This window comes from Setaria italica, chromosome IX (genome assembly GCF_000263155.2).
Source record: "Setaria italica strain Yugu1 chromosome IX, Setaria_italica_v2.0, whole genome shotgun sequence".
Taxonomy (NCBI): Eukaryota; Viridiplantae; Streptophyta; class Magnoliopsida; order Poales; family Poaceae; genus Setaria; species Setaria italica.
The window spans coordinates 48,771,460-48,792,133 of record NC_028458.1 but is presented as its reverse complement, the minus strand read 5'-3'; the positions used below and the strand labels follow the sequence as shown (position 1 = coordinate 48,792,133).

The 20,674-nt window shown below is 48.2% G+C and overlaps 2 protein-coding genes across 2 annotated transcripts; both read right to left on the bottom strand.

Moving 5' to 3' along the window:
* Nucleotides 1-4,196: 4,196 nt before the first annotated feature.
* On the bottom strand, nucleotides 4,197-5,733 carry LOC101761363 (chaperone protein DnaJ). The gene is made up of 5 exons (XM_004984855.4): nucleotides 5,415-5,733; nucleotides 5,200-5,287; nucleotides 5,052-5,122; nucleotides 4,830-4,886; nucleotides 4,197-4,696 (listed from the first exon to the last, which is right to left on the bottom strand). Exons 1-5 carry the CDS (start codon nucleotides 5,565-5,567, stop codon nucleotides 4,538-4,540), a joined length of 528 nt encoding a protein of 175 aa, XP_004984912.1. The 5' UTR covers nucleotides 5,568-5,733; the 3' UTR covers nucleotides 4,197-4,537.
* Nucleotides 5,734-7,330: 1,597 nt separating this feature from the next.
* On the bottom strand, nucleotides 7,331-9,669 carry LOC101778011 (putative F-box protein At3g49980). The gene is made up of 4 exons (XM_004986982.1): nucleotides 8,849-9,669; nucleotides 7,767-7,891; nucleotides 7,546-7,668; nucleotides 7,331-7,383 (listed from the first exon to the last, which is right to left on the bottom strand). The coding sequence occupies exons 1-4, from the start codon at nucleotides 9,667-9,669 to the stop codon at nucleotides 7,331-7,333; spliced, it is 1,122 nt and encodes a 373-aa protein (XP_004987039.1).
* Between the last annotated feature and the right edge of the window lie 11,005 nt (nucleotides 9,670-20,674).

The window sequence follows — 20,674 nt, the reverse complement described above, 5'->3', positions numbered from 1 at the left end:
AATCATCAACAAATTAATACAACCAATTACTATTTCCTCGTACTTACTTTCAAGCAGGCGACTTCGCCAAATACTTTCTTCTTTTTTCACGAGTTCGTACGGGTTGGCGGGGCTGCATCAACTTGACCTCCGGCCGATCTTGTAAGTTCCGTTTACCGAGTAAATTCTAAGCTTTAACTTCGGGCGCATCGCTGTCGTTTCGTTTAGATTTATTCACTAGTTATCGATATTTACTAGAATCATAGGTTTTGCCTGTTTTTTCTAGTTTTATCACCAGTTATCCAGCTAGGAATCGGCAGTCTCGGCTTTCCTTATACTTTGATATTTAATTTACTTATTTTATACATAGCCGATTAGATCTATTCCTGGTGTTGTTACTATAGCATTGTGTCGATTACTCCAGTAGTTTTCTATCCACACTGCTACAGTAATCGGCTGCTTCATAGCCGATTTCTTTATCACGGTAAATCGGCCGATTCGCTGATAAGCTTTCTTGAGATCGGAAATCTAGCCGATCGCGACTTCTGGATCTGACACGTATCCTTCCTTGCCAATCAACAGGTCAGATTGGCTGGCACGCCGCGCGAACCGCACCAGGGCAATCACCCGAACAGGAGTTAAGCAGATTCTCCCGGGTCGTGTGTCAGACGCTGGGGATTCGGTTGACCGATTTCTAGCGCCAACAGCAACATCCAAAAAATTCTACTGCAACATCATGGGGGTACCTAATGCAACAAGGAGTTGAGAGCGCAAAGTTCGCCTCGTGCACTGCTGGCCTCGCACGCCACCACTCGTGCGGGGCTCGCCGCCCCGGATTTCTTGCCGCCAGCCTCGCCCTCTGCCGGCCTCGCGCACCACCGCCTCGGATCTCCTGCTGCCCGTCGGAGGCAATGGGGCGGTCAGCCGGCCATGGATAGGCTGCGGAGTCGCCGGACCTTGACTTGGCACATCAAGGAGGGAGAGGGGAAGGGAGCCAGGGAGGTGGACTGCTATGACCTCCATACCTCCATGGTGATACTTGCGAAGAGGATGGGAAGAAACCTGCTGAATGGATAAAAACGCCTGGTGTTGGGTAGTCTTGTGGATGGGAGAAAGGCCAAGTCGCTTGAAAATAATTAGCCACAAGTGTGGACGTGTAGGTAGGCAGGGCAGCTGGGCCTCCACGGTATAACCGTCCAACGACTCGCGCTCGTGTTGGATGCACGACTCGAAGCATTACCGTTCCTTTTTTCTTTTATTGGTTTTCACATAATTCTTCCCATCTACTATCGAATAACGATGGGTACCACAGTGTATGCTTTGCGACAGGGTGGGGAGCAGTTCATTTTACTCCCCTCACCTATCCACTTTGTCCACTTAACCCCGAACAAAGTTTTGGCTCATTTTACTTTCCTGAACTATTTTATTTGGTCCAATCTACCCCTAACTAGATTTCTCTTTTTTATTTCTTCGTGTATGAGTTGAATTTTGAGTTCAAATTTTGTGAGCATAAACCAAACATGATGCCTTAGGTTAGAAAATTATACTAAAAATTTTTTATGGTTATTTTCATAGGTTAGGAATATTTAATATGAAATTGATCTTAAATATATAAAATTGTACGAAAAGTAATCATGAAAAATTCTATTGTATTTTTCTAACATAGAGCATCATGTTATAAACCAACTGATAAAATTGAAATTAAAATTCAATTTATACGCGAAGAAAAAAAAGAGAAATCTAATTAGAGGTAGATTGGATCAAATAAAATAGTTTAGGGTTAAGTGGACAAAGTCAATAAGGGGGTGTTTGGATACTTGGTGCTAAACTTTAGCAGTATCACATCATATGTTCGGATGCTAATTAGGAGGACTAAACATGAGCTAATTATAAAACTAATTGCAGAACCCCTATGCTAATTCACGAGGCGAATCTATTAAGCCTAATTAATTCATCATTAGCAAATGGTCACTGTAGCACCACATTGTCAAATCATGAACTAATTAGGTTTAATAGATTCGTCTCGCGAATTAGACTCCATCTGTGTAATTAGTTTTGTAATTAACCTATATTTAATACTCTTAATTAGCATCCAAACATCCCATGTGACAGGTGTTAAACTTTAGCACGAGGTATCCAAACACCCCCTAAGTTACTTAGGGGGAGTCGAAGGGCATCTCTCGAATAATGACGGGCACCCGCAGTTTCAGACACATTATTTCTGGAAGTTCCTCGTCCAAGTTCCAATATTGTCCTCTTTCAAATGAGTTCGCGGGGGATATCTGACCCATGGATCAATGGTGCAAATCCCCTCCTGAACCGAAGAATTGCTTTGAGCGGCACACTGATGAGCACCCGACAATCGGTGGCCCTGGCGGAAACAACAGGCGCACACCACAAAACTGAGCAGAAAAATAGTAAAGCGCGAGAGGTGGATCGCGCATGGATAGCAACGTCAGGCGGGCTCGGCTTGCAAAATCGGGCGCGTCAATTTCCCCCAAAAGTTGGATAGATGCTTGGCAAAAATTGCAGTAGAACCCAAGTGCGACGTATATACGGCACGCATCACACGTCAGCTGCTGTTACGGAACGGAGTAGATCGACGTCAAGGGAGAGCCATGCGGATTCGAGAGGCAGCAGACGGCGGCGGCGGCTCCGGTGGCATCAGCATCTCGGCGACGGCGCAACTTGCCGCTGGCGGACAAGGGCAGGAGGATCGACCCGAATTTACCAAATCGGACTATGATGACGCCAAAACAGGCCTCGTTCAGTGTCCAACTTTGAACAACCAAAATTACTATAGCGCAACGGTAGCATTTCGTTTGTATTTGTGAATTATTATCCAAATATTAACTAATTAGGCTCAAAAAATTCGTCTCGCAAAGTACAATAAAATTGTGCAATTAGTTTTTGATTTCATCTACATTCAGTACTTCATGCATGTACCGTAAGTTTGATGTGATGGGAAATTTTCTTTTTCATAGTGTTAAAGTTGGTATTTTAGGAGAAACTAAACAGGACCGTAGAGAGGGTGGAATACAACTCCGGATCCCCTGTTTCTTTCGGTCCGGTCATTCAGTGTGAGGCCAGTGCCTGCCGGACTGTTCCAGCCGAGCAGATATTTTTCTCTCACGTACACGGATACTTCAGGAAGGAAAGCACTGGTGTCACACCACTCAATAAACAAAGCCTGAGACCGCGTTCTCGTCTTCTCGACGTCCGTGACCTTGTCGCGGCACCGCATGAGCCATGAGGTTAACGGATTCAAGAATTGGCCTCGTAGCCAGCCGAGCTGTCGGGGTAAGAAAGAAGGAACTATCTCGAGCCAGAGTCAGGTGGCCGGACCGTAACCCTTCGCCTGCTCCTTCGCTTTCGGAAGCGGACAGGGCCCTTCGCCTGCTCCTTCGCTTTCGGAAGCGGACAGGGACCAAGAGCGCATCCCTCTCCTCCATTCGTGAAGACTTTTCTCTGGTCTCTGGACCACGGCGCCCGCCCCTCCTCTAGTCCTCCATGGCCGCTCTCGCCACCACAACCCGCGCTGCTCGATCGGGTGAAATGCCTAGCACCGAACACTCCGGACTCGAGCCCTCCACGCCCAGCGATCAACGGTGGGTGGAGAAAAATCCTCTGGTCCAGACGACGACCTGGCCTGGCCGCTCTCCCGGCAACTTGGAGAGGAAAAGGGCAGGCGCAAGTGGCCCTGATGATGGATGGCGCTGCGCAACCAGGCGATTTTCCTAGCACCAAACACTACTCACTACAGGCTGCAGAGCCGCTTCGCTTTCGTTCGTACGCGCTGCGGATCCAGGTGGGCTCCAGAACGCCGGCCGTACCCATCGCCGCTGATCTTGACGCCGACGTGCGTGCCCAAACAAGCCGCGGATCCCCGACGTTGCAATGGCACATGAAGGGTAGGGTACAAGTGAGCGTTCGAACTGCATAGTAAATCCTTGGCCAAAACTAGAAGCATCACCCAGCGCCATACTTGTGCACCACGGAGCAATGCTGGCACAAGTGACACGGGAACAGTTGGAGCCACGCCGGCTGTCCCGCACAGGACAAGATCACAAGAGCGTCAGGCACGAGGGCTCCTTTCTAGTTTACCGGAAGACGCCAGCGTTGCCAGCAGGTCGGCGCCGGTGCCCATTAACGAATCCGAGAATTCACCGGAGACGGTAGCACACGACACGTAACAAGGATGACAGCACACTGCTGAGTGGAATGGAACGCGATGCGAAAAGAGTAGTAAAAGAAGAGTTAAAGAATTCCAGTGACAATTGGGGCACGAAATGTGGACGAGATAACAATCGGAGTCCCCGGCCACGCGTCCGCCAGTTTCTTCTTGCGGCGGCGGCGCGGCCGGAATCGAGCGGCGCCCGACCCCCAGCAGGCCCAATCCCACACAATCGACTGCTACCGTCAATCCTCATCAGATGGCACCGACTTCGCAATCCATTTTTATTCTTCCTTTCTTCTTTTCCAGAGCTTCCCGTTGCTTCGCTGGCTGATCTTTCCCTCTGGTCGGCTCGCGTGTACATCTCGTACACCGGCGCGCCGGTCACCTGCGCTGCTGCTGCGGGCACGGCGCGACGCGCGCCCGCCGCGCCCCGTCCGGCGGCACGCGCCCGCCCACGCCTACGCCGCCGCCGCGGCTCCCCTCGTCGCTCTTCACGATGTCCTCCAGCATCTTCTGCAGGTCCTCCAGCGTGTCCGGCTTCTGCACGGAGCCGCCGGGAGGGGGAGAGAGAGAGGGCATCATCATCGGTGAGAAAGCGCGTGTAACAGAGCACAATTGCAATTGCGATTGGGATTACGATTAGTTAATCCTAGCGGTTGGTAGTTGCGCCTACCTCGTTTTTCACGTTATCCATCATCACCAGCATCTCCTGCATGAAGTCGGAGAAATCCTGGCCGTTCAAAAACAGAGCAGGCAATTTATTTTCTTTTCAGGTGTATAGTACAAAATATTCGCAGTTTCGCACACAAAATGGCAAAGGGAATTGAATGATTCCGACGAGACAATAGGCAAGAGGGAAGAAAAGAAACGGAACAGAGAGGCTTGGCTGCTTCACCTGGTCGTCGTCGTCCAGGGGATCGAAGAGCCCGGCGTCGTACATGGCCTTCTTCCCCTTGTCCGACAAGACTGCGCCAAACGAACAATTCGATCAAATCCCGTGCAGCCAAGCCGCGGCGGGGCAGAGCAAACGTGTGCGGCCTTACCGGAATAGGCCTCCTGGATCCGCTGGAACCGCCGCTTGGCCTCGCCGGCCGCGCCGGGGTCGCTCGCCCACCGGTCCGGGTGCCACTTCTGCGCGCCCACGGCAAGAGATCGGAACGGGTCAGCGTGTCTGTTCGGGAAACCAAAACAGAGACGGAAAGCCCAATCAATCACCGGCGGCGCGCTCGCGCGCATGCACAGGGGACGGGGAACTCACCATCGCGAGCCTCCGGTAGGCGGTGCGGATGTCGGTGGCGGAGGCGTTCTTGCGGATGCCGAGCAGGGCGTAGTAGCAGCACGCGGACGCGCCGGCGCCGCCGCCGCCGCCGCCGGAGGCATTGCCGGATCCGGCCCCGGCTCCGGCGTCCATGGGAAGGCGCAGCAGCAGGCGGACGGCGCGGGGCGACGCGGCAGCGCTACAAAGGCATCGAATTCGGGAGGGAGACGAGCGATAGGTGGATGGATTCAAAGGGACGCTGGAAAAGTTTTTATTCGCGGGGGGTGGGGGCGTGAGAAAAATATCACTCTCTAAATAGAGAGGGAGTGTGTTTTTGGTCGTCGGGGGTTGGGGCCAGTGAAGGTTCCAGAGCTCGTTGCCGAGGCGAGATATTTTCGAGCGCCCGCTCCGGGCTTCGCCACCGGAATTCGCGCCTATTTACGAGATTGGGATCCCTTCCGGAAGTGGGAATCTTGCCTTCTAGAGTGGTTGTATCATTGTATGGGCTTAGGTGATTCGTTATCGGCCATCAAGAATGATTCGTTATCGGCCATCAAGGTTGGGCTGGAGATGTTTTATTTGTGCCACAGATGTTTTGTTTGGGTCAGAAGTAGGTTGTGGATTATTTTTCTTTAAAAAGAAGTAGGCTGCGGTTTCCTGAATCAAACCTCCCCAATTTCTTTTGAAAATTTGGAGTCCTTGAGATGTGTAAAATTCTTAGGTACCTTATATCTAGCAGATCTCAAATCAAACAATGATATACTAGAGCCGCTGAACGAGGTATGCTGAAGCTTTGGCTGATTAGCTTTTGCAGCATGACAGGTCAGCCATTCAGGATAAGATATCCACACTGAACACTAAAATCCTGCTACCAATTGACGTATTTTGCATCTCCAGGCACAGAGTGCCCAACCAAACTAGGCGGTCAAGGTCATCACCAAATATTCAGACTTCAGACATAGTCACAGGCTCACATATCAATATGTCTCATTTGTCAACACCACCTAGTATTGCAAGTTTTCCTGAGCCATAGCTGTCAAGCTGTGGAGAAATTTGGAGTCCCAGAAATCAAACACTTGTAAAAGGAGCATATGGCATGCTTGCAGTGTAGCATTGCGTGTTCAGGACATCGTCAAACAGAGCATTCCGCAAAACGCATGAAAATGCAGACTTTTCATAACAAAATAAATCAAAGAAACCAGAACCGGGAAAGTGCAGAACGTTTATATAACAATAAATACCAATCAGAGATAGCCTTGCGAACGGTACACATTCAGTAATGTATGACATAGAAACTAGTCTTATGCAGTTGATGCTTAAGGTACATGGAATGACGCTTATGGACTACAGTTACACAAATACGATGGATGAACTTTTTTTAAAATGAAAAATCTGTGGGTGAACTGCATTGAGATTTAGACAAAATTAGGATAACCCAGCATACCATTTTCCATATAAAGCTTTTTCATACCTGCCACTTTCTGGTTTTAGGCACAGTGAGCATTGAAATCTGACTTCAAAAAAATCTAAGAAGTAAAAAAAGAAATAGCATACCACATTTCACAGCTATAGGCAATGTCTCAGCAACAGATAAGCAGTTAAATTAACAGAAGGAGTAAATGTGCTATTTGAGTAGCCTAGGAATTCTTCATAGGGGAGCAAAAGGTGTCAGAGCCGGTTCTTCAGCTCCAGGTCTCAGCAAACAGGCGGGTTTTTGCAATTATAATGTATATCAAGCAAACATTCTAAATTCTGGAGAACAGAACATCTTGATGCAATAGCAGAACAGCTAAATGGAAAACAAGTTGAATAACCAACACCACAGCCAGGCGCTATTATCGCTAGGAGTGCCTGCTGACCATTTCACATTCATGTTCAGGAGAAATGCAAATTGCAACAAAATAGTGTTGTAACATTTACCAACTGTGGCCAACTAATGAGATCTGGGAACCAGAATGTACAGTTTTCCCTACATTGACAAGACAAACATGGTGATCTCGCTGAACAAAAAGGAGATGCATAGGAAAATCTAGCTCACTAAAGCTTGTTTTTCGAGGTTGTATATATAAACTGTAAAGCATTGAACCGCTGATCTGCAACACAGGACCATAGAAGGACCACCACAGCTTACAGCCTCCGGACGATAGGTGGTGATTCATCTTCACGTAGTTCACATTGTCCTGTGTCTCAAAGAATGCATGCCGAACAAGGCTGGAGTAATCTTGAGAAGGCTTCCATCCCAGCGAAACCTCTCCTGCAAATACCCATTCATGTCAGACAGTAACAGCCTCTGCAGCTCTGCTGGGGGACGACCACCGCAACTCTTCCTTCCGACTTCCTGAATGTACCCACTATCCAGGTCTGGCAAGGTGCTGATATCCAAAGCTGGCAATTCGATGTGGTATTTGCAGGCCCACATCTGGTTCTTGTGATCCTGCAGAAGCCATATTTCAGCCACTCTGACATCTTCATCACAGCTAAATACGGCAAGCTTGCCCTCCATTTCAAGCACTGGCGTATCTTTTTTCTTAGACCAAGTATGCTGCTTTCTCTGAGTTGCCATCTCAGAACAGTCACATGTGTGAATAAAATTGATGCACCGTCGGAATGGTACACTGAAAAAATTTAGTCCGTGTCACGTTGAATATTCAGAGGCTGATTAGTAGGACTAAATATGAGTTAATTATAAAACTAATTGCACAGATGGAGGCTAAACGGCGAGACGAATCTATTAAGCCTAATTAATCGATCATTAGCAAATGTTTACTATAGCAACACATTGTCAAATCATGGACTAATTAGGTTTAATAGATTCGTCTCGCCGTTTAGCCTCCATTAGTGCAATGGGTTTTGTAGATAGTCTATGTTTAATACTCCTAATTAGTATCTAAACATTCGATGTGACAGTTGCTAAAAATAAGCAACGTGAACCAAACGAGGCCCATGGTTTGGCCTGGCTCGTCACATGCACAATTCGCTTGTTTGGCATCTGAGCCTGGTTCGCCGGATGCAGATCATGTCGTCCCACCTAGCTCGTCAAATACGGATTTTATTTCCGTTCCACTGAGCCTGGTTGGCGAAGACCTCGTGCCTGGCTGAAGCACTCTGGACGCATGCATGGAGTTGGGCAACCAAACACCTATTCTGATTGGTCTAGGTATACTTAGAGCCTATTTGGTTGCCTGGAGGAGTCTAGCCTAGCTCGCACCAGCCAGTCAGGCTCTCTAGAGCCAGGTCGGGTGCATGCAAGGTGTAGTGTTTGGTTGCCTGTATGCAATGAGCCAAGCCATTCAAAGATAATGTTTGGTTGTCCGCATGTACTTAAAATTTGAAAAACTAGATGCAAGGGAGTTTGTTTGGTTAGCTGCAATGAGCCAAGCCATTCGAAGATAATGTTTGGTTGTCCGCCTGTTTGTTTGGTTGTCCGCTTGCACTCAATCTCAAGCAATGACACAACATTGCACATCTTGAAAGGTAATTGCAACCACTGAAACACCTCATTCACCGTGTCGAACATCACTATCTTGTCATGCCGGCCTAAATGCGGCAGCCAGTGCAGGTTTCCATGAAAGAGGAAAGGCTCGTTGAATGCAGTACCCTCGGACCCTTTCGCCAACCACACTATCAGGGATGCTGACGGTGAATGGGGCCAAATGCACTTCTCCTTCCCTGAGCCCACGGTACTGATGTAAAATTTAGGTGCCAAATCACCCATTGCTCGATAGTACAATACTCTGTACTCGGAGGAATTGCCATGAGCATAGAGCCCCACGACCTTGTCATGTTGAAGGGCTGGTGGGAAGACATATAGCCACTGACGAGTGGTGGGATTGCAGAGATGCAAACATTTGTTGTAAGACATAAGCAGGAGACCACTGCAAGCAGCGTGAACTACGAACTGGCTGTCTCCGAGCGAGAAGTCGTAATCTTCGCCTGTGAACCGGACAACGGACAGGAACTCGTGGGTGCGGAAGTTGATAGCCTCGACGCAGTAGTCCAAGATCCCCAGGTCGTGGTTGTTGCCGCCCACGTCGCGGACGAAGGTGAAGAGGCGCCGGGGCGGCTGGCGGCGGTGGTGCGCGAGCAGGAAGGCGCGGTCTTTGGTGACAGCGCGCCAGGCCTTGCAGACAGCACGGCACCGGAGGATAGATTTCGGCGGCAGCAGGAGCAGAATCTCCAAGAGGATCTCTTTTGGGAGGTTGGCGATGGCGAGGGGCGCGCACCGCTGCTCTGGCGGCCTCGAGGAATCCGCCATTACCGCCAAGCAAGAGCCGGCAACACCAATTTCCGAACAACGAGTCGGATTACGACCCTACAATGGCTCCGCCCTTGCCCTGAAATGCATTCCCATTTCCAATGTGTTGACGTCAGATTTCGTCATCAGTAGAATCGGCGTCAAAGAGGGAAGAAATCGAAAGATGCTACAGTGTGGAATCGGTCAAATGGCTTTTGCTTCGCTTCAGGTTCCCAATCGGCAGCCCTTTGCTGATAAGAAATCGCCCGACCAGGAAGGAGGACTAAAGTAGGCCTGTATGGGCCTGGTTAGGTGGAAAGATAAGGTGGAGTTCAGCCCACGAAGCGTGGGGTAGTTAGTTTAACACGGATTGTGCTTGTAGATATTTGTTTTCTGTTTGAATTAGAGATAGAGTCCTACTCGGTTAAGAAAGATTATTTGTACGGGGCTATAAATAGCTACCTTGGTAAATCTGTAAGACAACAATCAATCAATACAACAAGTTACTTTATTCTTCATACTACTTTCAAGCAGGCGACTTCGCCATCGTTTTTTCTTCTCACGAGTTCGTGCGGGTTGGCAGGGCTGCATCATCTTGATCTCCGGCCGATTCTGTAAGTTCCGCTTATCGAGTAACGTCTAAGCTTTAACTTCCGGCGTATCGCTGTCGTTTCGTTTAGATTTATTCACCAGTTATCGATATCAACTAGATTCATAGGTTTTTTACCTGTTTTTCTAGCTTTTATCACCAGTTATCCCGCTAGGAATCGGTAGTATCGGCTTTTATTACCTTCTGTTGTTAGATCCGTTCGTTGCCGATTAGATCTTTTCCTAGTGTTATTTTCATAAGCTTTGTACCGATTGTTTTAGTATTTTTCTGTCTACAAGGCTATAAGGATCGCGCTCTCTCGTAGCCGGTTACTTTACTACAGTAAATCGGCCGATCTGCCGATTTGTCCTCTCGATCGGAAACTTAGCCGATCGTAGTTACCGAATTTGACACGCGTTCTTCCTTGCCAATCAACAGGTCAGATTGGCTGGCACGCCGCGCGAACCGCACCAGGGCATTCACCCGAACAGGAGCTAAGCAGATTCTCCCGGGTCGTGTGTCGGCCGCTGGACCGATTTCTAGCGCCAACACAATGAAAGGGAGGAAATTAGGGTTCCCCGACAAGAAATCGAACCAAAATCAAAATCAAGCTCAAGAATGGATGTCGGAGCTCACCTTATTCCCGAAGTCTTCATTCATCTTTCTCTCCGACGAATTTCCTCAAGCTCTCTCGCACATCCGAAACCCTCAGTCCGCCTCGACTCGAGAAGGGAGGAGGCGGCGCCGCCGCCGCCGGGGCGAGTTCGAGCTTTTCGCGTCCGAGAAGACAACTAGAACTAGGCGTGCGCGAAGCACATGTCGTTCAGATTTCAAATGGGCCAAGCCTTCGTCGACCAGCATAAAGCCCATAAATTTCCTAGTCGCCTCGATGGGCCTTTACCACCCATACATTTCGGGCGTGATTGGTTGGACCGGGCCGTCCAGAACGGATGGGTTGTACCGGATGGTGGGAGACAGGATAGAGTGATACAGGAGGGTTTGTTTGGTTGCACTTTGCTGTTGTCCTAAATCATGCGAGGTTGTGTCTGGTTGTACTGGTTGTATCGTTCTCGTGTACGACAGGAGTCACCAGATCGTGTTTCGTACGTAGAATTGGAGGAGATCGGAGCACCCTAGCACCATATTGGTGAGGTTACCAACAAAGATGATGAACATGAGCTGTTTTGATATTACAAAGGCTGATCGTGATGGACTACTTCCAAAGATAATTAATTACTAGTAGCAGTACAATAATAACAATAAATTGTAGCATAACTATGATATGGAGCCAACTAAGTTCATTTGTCGTCTTTTTTGAACCGACAGTCGCTTCTTTGACATCTTCGTCACCAGTGGACTCTAGGAAAGATGCAATTGCCTCCTCTTTGGAACTAAAACTCTTGTAGCAACAGTTTGGATAACCGGTGACTTGCTGATGACAGGTTACCCAAGTTGCATAGACTCCAGGCTTCCTACCTCGGTACACAACGTACCAAGCCATTGTGCCTTATAAAGGAAATCAAACTTGATTCAATTGCAAAGGTAGATGTATGATAAAAAAAAGTGGATAAAGTAACTATTGCCCTCAGATTTTATTTGCATCTTCTCTTAACCTTGAGCTTGGAGCATCAATGACACTAGATCAATACCAGACCACAAACAGTATGACAATGGCAACAGAAACAGCAGGTCATTGGCAACAGAATGACAAGTAACAGCACATGAACAACAGCTTAGCAACAGCACAACCAGAAAAAAGGAACAAGCAGGGAGGTTGACAACAAAAATAATATGACATAACCATGACAGGTTACCCAATTTGCAAAGGTAGATGTATGATACAAGCAAGTGTGATATAATAAGTGTTGGCCTCATATTTTGTTTCCATCTTCTGTTGACCTTGAGCTAGGAGCATCAGTGACACAAGAGCAAGAGAAGACCAAAAATAGTACCACATTGGCAACAGAAACAACAGCACTGCCAACAGAAAGAGCAAGTACCAGGACAACATCTCAGCAACAACACAACCAGAAAGAAGGACGAAGCAGAACCAGGGATAGGTTCAACAACAACAACAATGTTGGGTAACCAAGACAGGTTACCCAATTTGCATATCATCCAATTTGCAAAGGTATATGTATGATAATAGCAAGTCTGATATGCTAAGCAAGTATGATATGCTAAGTTATAAAAAAAATTGGCCTCAGATTTTATTTTCATCTTCCCTTGACCTTGAGCTTGGAGCATCAGTGACACAAGAGAAAAGGAAGATCAGAAACAGTAGCACAATGGCAACAGGAACAACAGCACTGCCAACAGAAATAACAGTAGCAGCACAACATGGACAACAGCTCAGCAACAACACAACCATAAATAAGGAACATGCAGTACCAGTTGGCAACAAGAAGAACAAGATCAATGTCATAGTCCCTCACAAGCTCAAGGTTATTTGATGCTACCCATATACTTTGAATTGGGCAAATATTCCAATCATCATAGGCATATTTTCTTACCTTAAATAACATAAGTAACCATCAAGGCAGAAGGAAGTAACCAACATATAGGAAAGATGAAAGAAAGATGGACTTACCAGGTAGCACAAATGCAGTAGCAGGTCTTAAGAACAAGAACAATGTCATAGTCCCTCACAAGCTCAAGGTCATCTGATGGTACCCATCTACTTTGAATTGGGCAAATAAGTTTATCATCATAGGCACAGGTTCTTACCTTTAATAACATATGCATCCATCAATTCAGAACATGTATGCAAGATGAAAGAAAAATAGCATCACCAGGTATTGAACCACCAGGAAAGCTCAATTTACCAGAATAAAGACATGGCATCCATCACAAAGACCAGGTGCAAGTGTTTATGTTTACACACCCAACAGATCCCTCCCAAGCACCTCTACCAGATGGAACCATGTGTCCTATGCTATACAAAAATATTTGCAGCCTTGGAAATATTCCAAATGGTGTCTCTACCCTCACCATTAGTGGTTAGTGCTAACCCAAAATGTCAGACTATAGCATAGGCAAGCAAAATATCAAATGGCAGTCCTTAAGCACCTAGAGGAAGTTAGATTGGCTCAGGTAGGTCCTAAGCCAAAGGATCCTATGGGCTTTACTCATCTTAACAAAGCATAGGCCTTCTGCTTTGTTCTTCAGCAAGTACACAAGTGCAAACATCAGGGCCTCCTGTGAGTACCCAGGACAGGACAGGACACAACCATAAAGATCTGCATGGACCTTATTGTGCTAAGGAGCCTTGAGGGCATCTGCAACAGAGGCAGCAACAACAGTCATACCATGCATCAGCTGGTATTCTTCCTCACCCAACTTCCTCCTTTTACCACCTCTCCCTTCCTTATCATCAGAACTCTTAGAGGTGTCCAGCCCATTAGAGGCTACATTTTGTTTACCAGAATCACCCTCATTCCCATCTAAATTAATTGTCTCTGATCTAACATCTCCCCCCTCAAGGTGGCCAAGGTCAGTTGGTACACCTAAAGGTTCATTGGAACCCATGGCAAACCTACCAGTAGCCTGACTAGACCCAAAAATGGCCTCCATTTAGACATAGTTCTCAATTGGGGTGTTCAAGAACTTGGCATCACAAGGATGATCCTAGTTGGGAAAAAAGGTTGTGCAACAGTTAGAGAAAAGGGTAACTATTAACCATAACAGTGAGATATATTTAAGTTGTGGCCTAACCTTAGTGTGCCCTATCAGATGCTCCTTCTCAAGGACTATCATATGATGGTCCTCATTCCAGAGAGCACCACTAAAATCCTTGAGCCTAGCAATCTTAACCCACCTCTGCCTCCATTTGCACAGGTGGTTATAAATTTGGTTGGTGGTGACATTGACTTCAGCAAAATCAGAAACCATCCTAGCAACTTGCTAACATGCACTTCCTTGAAGCCTTTGTCAGTTTTGACCCCTTGCCCAACCAGATCATGAAACCTCCTAAGCATGAAGGCTGACTGAACACTGGTCCATTGCATTGGCCTCCCAGGCTGGGCTCCATTGGGTGGAGGGGCTGCTGGATTCCCTTCCTCCATAGCAGCCACCCCACCCTCGGCCCCTGCCTCATTGACAACACCAACAACATCCTCACCCATCATAGTCATGTCCTAACCATCATACCATCAGAAAAAAAAACACAAAAGCACTTAGAAATCAAACAGCACAGAAAATACTGCATGCAAATATCATACCATGCATATTGTTCATGATTGCAGGTACACATCATAGCAAAGTACCAAGGTCTCAGAACATATTACAAATTCATCAATGCTACTTAACAGTACATGACCCCAAGTAGTTCATTGGAATTAAACTCTAGAAGATCCCCTATTCTACCACATTTATGCAGCCCATGCATCCCTTTGTTGTGCTCAGGTTCCATTGTCAGGACTATGTTCTGGTTCAGGGGGGGTATCAGTGGAGTTAGGAGTCCAAGCAGCTTCAGTGGGGACATCTTCATCTTATCCATGCCTAAGTATCCAATTGTGCAGAATACAACAGGCAAGAACCAACTTGACTTGGGTTTTGTAAGGATGGAAAGGCTTGTTATCAAGGATTATGAATCTATTCTTTAGAGCACCAAAGGCCCTCTCTACTGTCACCCTAAGAGAAGAATGCCTCAGGTTAAACAACTCTCTTTGATTTTGTAGCCTATTTGAACCAAACTCCCTCAAGTGGTACCTTGTACCACGATATGGCGGCAGGAACTCAGACCTGGCTGCATATCCAGCATCCACAAGATAGAATTTCCCTAGACAATGTAACAAATGGAGATAGTTTATCAGTTTAGTGTGTGCAAGTATTGTTGGCATGTGTGTATGTGAGTTATGGTACCTTGTGGGACTGTAAGATCATCTGCCCTTTCAAGAGCATCTGATAAAATCAGAGCATCATGTGCAGATCCCTCCCAACCAGCAAGCACATATGTGAAACTGAGATCAAAGTCCACTGCTGCCAGTACATTCTGAGTGATGGTGTGCTTCCTGCCTCTAAAGGCAGCTTGCATCTTCAAAGGAACTCTAGCTAAGACATGTGTCCCATCAATTGCTCCTATGCAATCCTAAAAATAAAAAGCAGTATTAACAGGTTGCTACCATATGGGTAAGGTCAGTTGGTTTGCAATTAGGAAAGGCCCACCAACCTTGAAATATGGGTTCCATCTCCTGCTGCCAAGGATCCTAGGATGGACACTAGTGGATAGTGGAACAATCAACTCATTTCTCAACTCACCAACTGCATACAAGACTTGATGAAAGAACCTACTGATAGTTTCAGGTGACCTCCTAAATGTCATGTTAATGACCCTGAACCTTTGGTTGTGTCCCACTACATGCAAGAACATTGTTACCCGTTCTTCAACAGTGGCATGGATGCTATCCAGAACCAACTCTCTAGACCGAAACAGGTCACACAGTTGGAAAAAAGGTGCCATTCTCATCCTTAGCAGGTTGACACAATGGACATCATCAGATTCATTGAGGTTGCTATTCCTCTCTCTGTCCCTCTCTGCCATGGGTCCATAGGTAATAGATCAAGCATCCTCACTTCTCCTTCTAAACCACAAGAAAAACCATGCAGCAACAGCAGCAACAAGAGCAGCCGCAGCCCAACGCCTACCTTGCAAGTCCATGTCTAAGAATACAATGCAATGTTCATTAGAGCTCAGTACAAGAACTTGGGGTCATGTTGTTAAGCAAGCAAACATTCTCCACTACATGTTATCCTAGACGCGGCTGCCACACCCGAAGGTGCTCCTCCGGCGGCAAGGATTCATCATCGACCTAGGCACTTTGCTCAGCTCAGTACTACGGGCGTGATTGGTTGTAAAGGAGTAAGGCATGGTTCAAGGGCACAAGAAATCAGATCGACAAATATACATGACAACCATAGATCCGTATAAGAACCAACATAGGGTTCATGAAAACCATAAATACAGATGCAGAACAACCATAGATCCGTATCAGAAACAACCTAGGGTTCATGTACACCAACCAAAATGTACCGTCGCAGGACCAGTGGAGGCACAGGGTGCCGCCGGAGGACCTCGACCCACCGGGAGGATGGTACAAGAACCAAAAAAAATTCAGATCGACCTCTACAAATGTGAGAACCATAGATCTGCATCACAAAAGTACCTAGGGTTCATCACAACCTTAAATCCACAAAAGGAGCGCACGGATCTGACAGAACAACAACCTAGGGTTCATTGACATCAACTAAAAAAATACGAATCGACAAATCAGCGGGGGAAAGGGGATGAAGCAGCGTAAAGAGGAGGGGGAGATGTACCGTCGCAGCACCAGCGGGAGCACAGGGCGCCGCTGGGGTACCTCGATCCACCGGCGAACCGAGGTCGAACAGGAGGAGGGAGAGGAGAAGGCGCACCGGGGAGGAGGGGAGCGAAGAAAGTGGGGCAAGGATGGGAGGTCACCGTAACCTCCCGCGCCTTTAGCCCTGGTACGGCGCCATCTCCCGCGCTCCGCCCAAATCTTCCTGCCAGCATCGCTCCATCCCGGCTCGTGAGCGAAGGAGCCCTCTGGGCGGACAGGGCGATGCGGGATTGTAACGACTCAGGTTCATCAGCCAAGTTGATCCTAATCCGAGTCCCTAATCCTGCTGACTCAGCTCCCCTGAGCTTAAGGGCTCAACCTCCAGTTCCCAGCTCCGACCCCTGAAAAAAAACCGACCCAAAACCGTCGGTTCTTTCTAAGTCCAAAGGCAGTGTTCTTTCCCGTCTTGGAGTAGAGGAGAAACCAAGACTGACTGGTGGACCCGCAAATCTCTTCCCCGGATCTCCCGAGGCAGACGCACCCGAGCAGCATGTGCCCGCTTCAGAGCTTCCCCGCCGCGTGGCTTGATCTCTCCGACGCCCGTCGCTTCGCCCAGTCGCCGGCTGCGATAGGATGGATTCCCGCGCCCTCCTCCCCAATCGTCGCGGAAGCCCCTCTGCAACCCTTTCTGCATCACCTAGTCTCGCTTGCACCCTCGCCGGCCGCGCCAAGGTGCCCCCGTCTCGTAACGCGCGCCCATCATCATCTCGTAGAATCCCCGGCTGCAAGCCCCGATGACCTCTGGCTTTTCCGCCTCTCCACAGTCGCGCCGCCCACGAACTCGCTACGCGACAATTCCTCCCTCGCCAACCCCGACTCCGGCCGCGACAGCTCCTTTTCTCGCCCCCCTCCCAGTGACGTGCTCCGGCAATGCCGCCGTTTCGCGCTTGCCCGCGCCACCGCTCGCCCTGTCTTCTCACCTGATGCAACCTCGCTTGTAGTGCCTTTCTCCCGGTCACACCAATCAAATCTGCCGCTCTCCGACGCCCGCCTCCGCCAAATCTAAATTCCAGCAAAACCGCGCCTGCGCCGCCTTGTCTCTAGTGCCCAATGGTCGAAGACGCTATCTCCGAAGCTCTGTTCCGTCGCCCATCGCCGCTAAATTGCCGCCATGGCAGCGCACTCCATCTTTTTCCTCCCGATCTTCATGCTGCTCCAACACTCTCTCTCCCGCGCAGCTATAAAAAGGAGTTACAGAGCCCTACCGGAGTTCCCTTCGCCATCGTTGCCTTGCCGCATCTTCCTCTGTTTCGTGCTCAAGCGCTACCACCTAAGTTCTTGAGCAACTCTCCTCTCCGCTCAACACCCGCCTTTCCCAACCCACCAGCCGCTTGTCTCCTCCGCAAGGTGCTAGAGCTTACTTGTGTCAACAAGAAGCACCGCCACCGCCGGAGCACCGCCGGACATCGCCGCCGCCCAAGCCTTAGCACCTTTCATCGCTCCGCCTGAGCATGTTCTTTCCGACCCCAAGACTTCACCAGTAGGCCTAAAGGTAAACTGCCGACCACCTCCCCGGTTCGCCCGATCCCTTTTTTCGTCTCGCCCGACCCTGTCTGTTTCGCCCGACTTTGTCTGTTTCGCCCGACCCCTTTTTCCGTCTCGCCCGACCCTGTCTGTTTCGCCGATCCTTATCCGCCCCGCCCGAGGGCTTGGCTGTATCTTTTCTTTGACCCAAAGGTATCTGTGTCAAATTTTGGGGACTTCTCTGTGATAAGTCTGAGGACCCCGGTACAGTATTCCTTAGGTCGGAGGGTCAGATCATAAGTTTCTCCCAATCCGACCCTTGCCTTGTTCTCTATCAACTGAAGCTCGAACCTCCACAGTTTTTTCGTAGCTTTGCTACAAGTTTCTGGGCTAAAGCTTGCAAGTGTTATTGAAATAACCATCTAAGTGCTAACTCCTGCATTTTCATTCGTGTAGAACTAAATCTCGCCGACAACACATATGAGCTGCATTTGGTGCTAGAAGACGGAGCAGTAGCTGAGCCGCCAACCGCAGGAGCTGAAGCAGAGCCCTCAGAGGACCAGTTCGCCTCCACCCCACTTGAAGGCAAGCCCCGGAGCATGAACCCAACTTCCTAAACTTACACATGCCTTCTTTCATTTGTATGTGCATTTAAGTACAGGAGTTGTTTGAAACCATAGATGCATGACTTAGTTCCCTTGATCTGAACACTAGTCTGATGAGTCCGAGTAGTTGCATTGCTTAATAGGACTCGGTAAAAGTCGCTCGCGAGTTATAGGAGTTGGTTGTTCTCCTTCTGGTTACAACTATAAGGACGAGGGACGGGGCAGGGCCTGGTGAACTCTTTTGGTGGTCGGTGGATTGCCCTGTCTGTCTATATGAAGTTGCTTAAGGTCGAAAAGTGTCGATGTTCGTGATCAAGTGTTTGAAAGTACTAATCTCATACCTAGTATGGGATGGGGAAGCCTAGTACCTGATTGAACTAGGGCATGGCTTATACCCCTGCTGTCCCTGGAACGAGGTTCCCATAGTGCATCATGTGGGTGCAAGTGCGGTCACAGTACAGTAGAGGCCGGGACTGTGGAGCATTGCATGCCAAGGGAAGTTTGGACCTGACACGTGCCTGGAAATTGATGGGGATGGCCGACACCGGAAGCGACCCTTTGTGGTGCGCGGATGTCGTGAGATTAGATTCACCATGCATGGTTAAGAAACTCGAATCGATTCGTCTGCCTCTCACAGTTTGAGACTGCTTGATCGCTATGCTACACTGAGAAAAGATGGAACGTGATGATGATATGAACCCGATGCTTGTTCTATACTTTTTTGTTGGAAACTATGGTTGTTTAGCATAAGTTGCCAATGTAGACTAGTTAATGAACTTAGAATCTGAGCTAAAATATTGAAAGTAAGGACCCACTGTAGTCGCTTTTGGCAACACAAATCCCTCAGCTAAAGAGTCTTGCATGTCTAGATGTTGGTGGAGTAGTTCTCCACTAGTCGGTTAAGTCTTGTTGAGCTTAGCAGCTCAGCCTTGTTTGTGGCATCTTTTTCAGGTGAAGTTGAAGCTCCTGAGTTTGCTCCTGTTGGCACTTGGCCGCCCTAGCTTCCTCCTGGGTGGACGGTCGAAGTGGATCCCTCCTCGGACGACGAGGAAAAGGATCACTGATGTCCTGATCGGCCTCATCAGGGACATCCGACTCCGGCGCTAGCTTCCGCTATTTTATCTTTCCGCTGCTTTTGAATCTTGTAAAACTCGGACTTTCGAATGGATGTTGAAATAAACTGTCAAATTTGTTTAACTCGGTGGATCTGTTGTATTCTCTGGAACCACTCAGCTTCGTGTGGGTTATGCTAACTCGGTCCTGTTAAGTGGTTAAATCGGATGAAATCCGACGGCACTTCAAGTTAACTTGACTAAGGCATGAGTGTCGCGTGTCAGGTGACTTAACCGTGCTTTAATCAAGCTAATCCGAGGTGGTTCCGCCACAGGGATGGAGTGGGGGAAAGGAACGGGAGGGTGCGCCGTTTCGGTTCCGGGAGAGCAACCAAACACACGAGAGTGCACGGGGCGCTTCGGGGTCATGCAGCGGATGGTGGGAGGCGGGCAACCAATCACGCCCTTCATGGATCAAAAATAGGTAGGACTGCCAAACAAAATATGAGGTTCCTCCGATCCTCCTCACTGAAAAAGTCAGAAGTCAGAAATTCACTCGGTAACATTGCACATTCGCACATATGGTCAGAGGGTTCAGGGTAATCTTTGGTTACACAAAGCTAACTTCCATGGGATACGATTACTTAAAACAGAACTGATAATACAACACAATACATTACAGAGCTCTCCAAATTCTGAACCTGCAACTTGCAAAACGAGTGTGTGACTTCTTTGTCAGCATCAGCAGGAATACTGACGGTTCAAGTTCACTGTAGCGCACCGCCATGACCGATTTTCTCATACAATGAATAATCACGGTGAAAGTATGAACCCCAGTTAAAAATGCAATTAGTCCAATATTGACTTCTCATGACAAAAATCAACTTGTTAAGTATGCAAAAGGAGAAAAAGATCGACTCTGCACAGTGTTGATCTGAACTTCTGAAGTATGAAACT

Excerpts from the sequence above, each read along its gene's own strand:
- LOC101761363 (XM_004984855.4), bottom strand. The coding sequence starts at position 5,567 with ATGGACGCCGGAGCCGGGGCCGGATCCGGCAATGCCTCCGGCGGCGGC. Across the intron at positions 5,288-5,414 it reads CCTACCGGAGGCTCGCGATG|AAGTGGCACCCGGACCGGTG; the intron begins GTGAGTTCCCCG and ends GTGGGCGCGCAG. Across the intron at positions 4,697-4,829 it reads TGGATAACGTGAAAAACGAG|AAGCCGGACACGCTGGAGGA; the intron begins GTAGGCGCAACT and ends GGCTCCGTGCAG.
- LOC101778011 (XM_004986982.1), bottom strand. The coding sequence starts at position 9,669 with ATGGCGGATTCCTCGAGGCCGCCAGAGCAGCGGTGCGCGCCCCTCGCC. Across the intron at positions 7,669-7,766 it reads CACCTTGCCAGACCTGGATA|GAGAGGTTTCGCTGGGATGG; the intron begins GTGGGTACATTC and ends GGGTATTTGCAG. Across the intron at positions 7,384-7,545 it reads CCACCTATCGTCCGGAGGCT|GGAAAACTGTACATTCTGGT; the intron begins GTAAGCTGTGGT and ends TTGTCAATGTAG.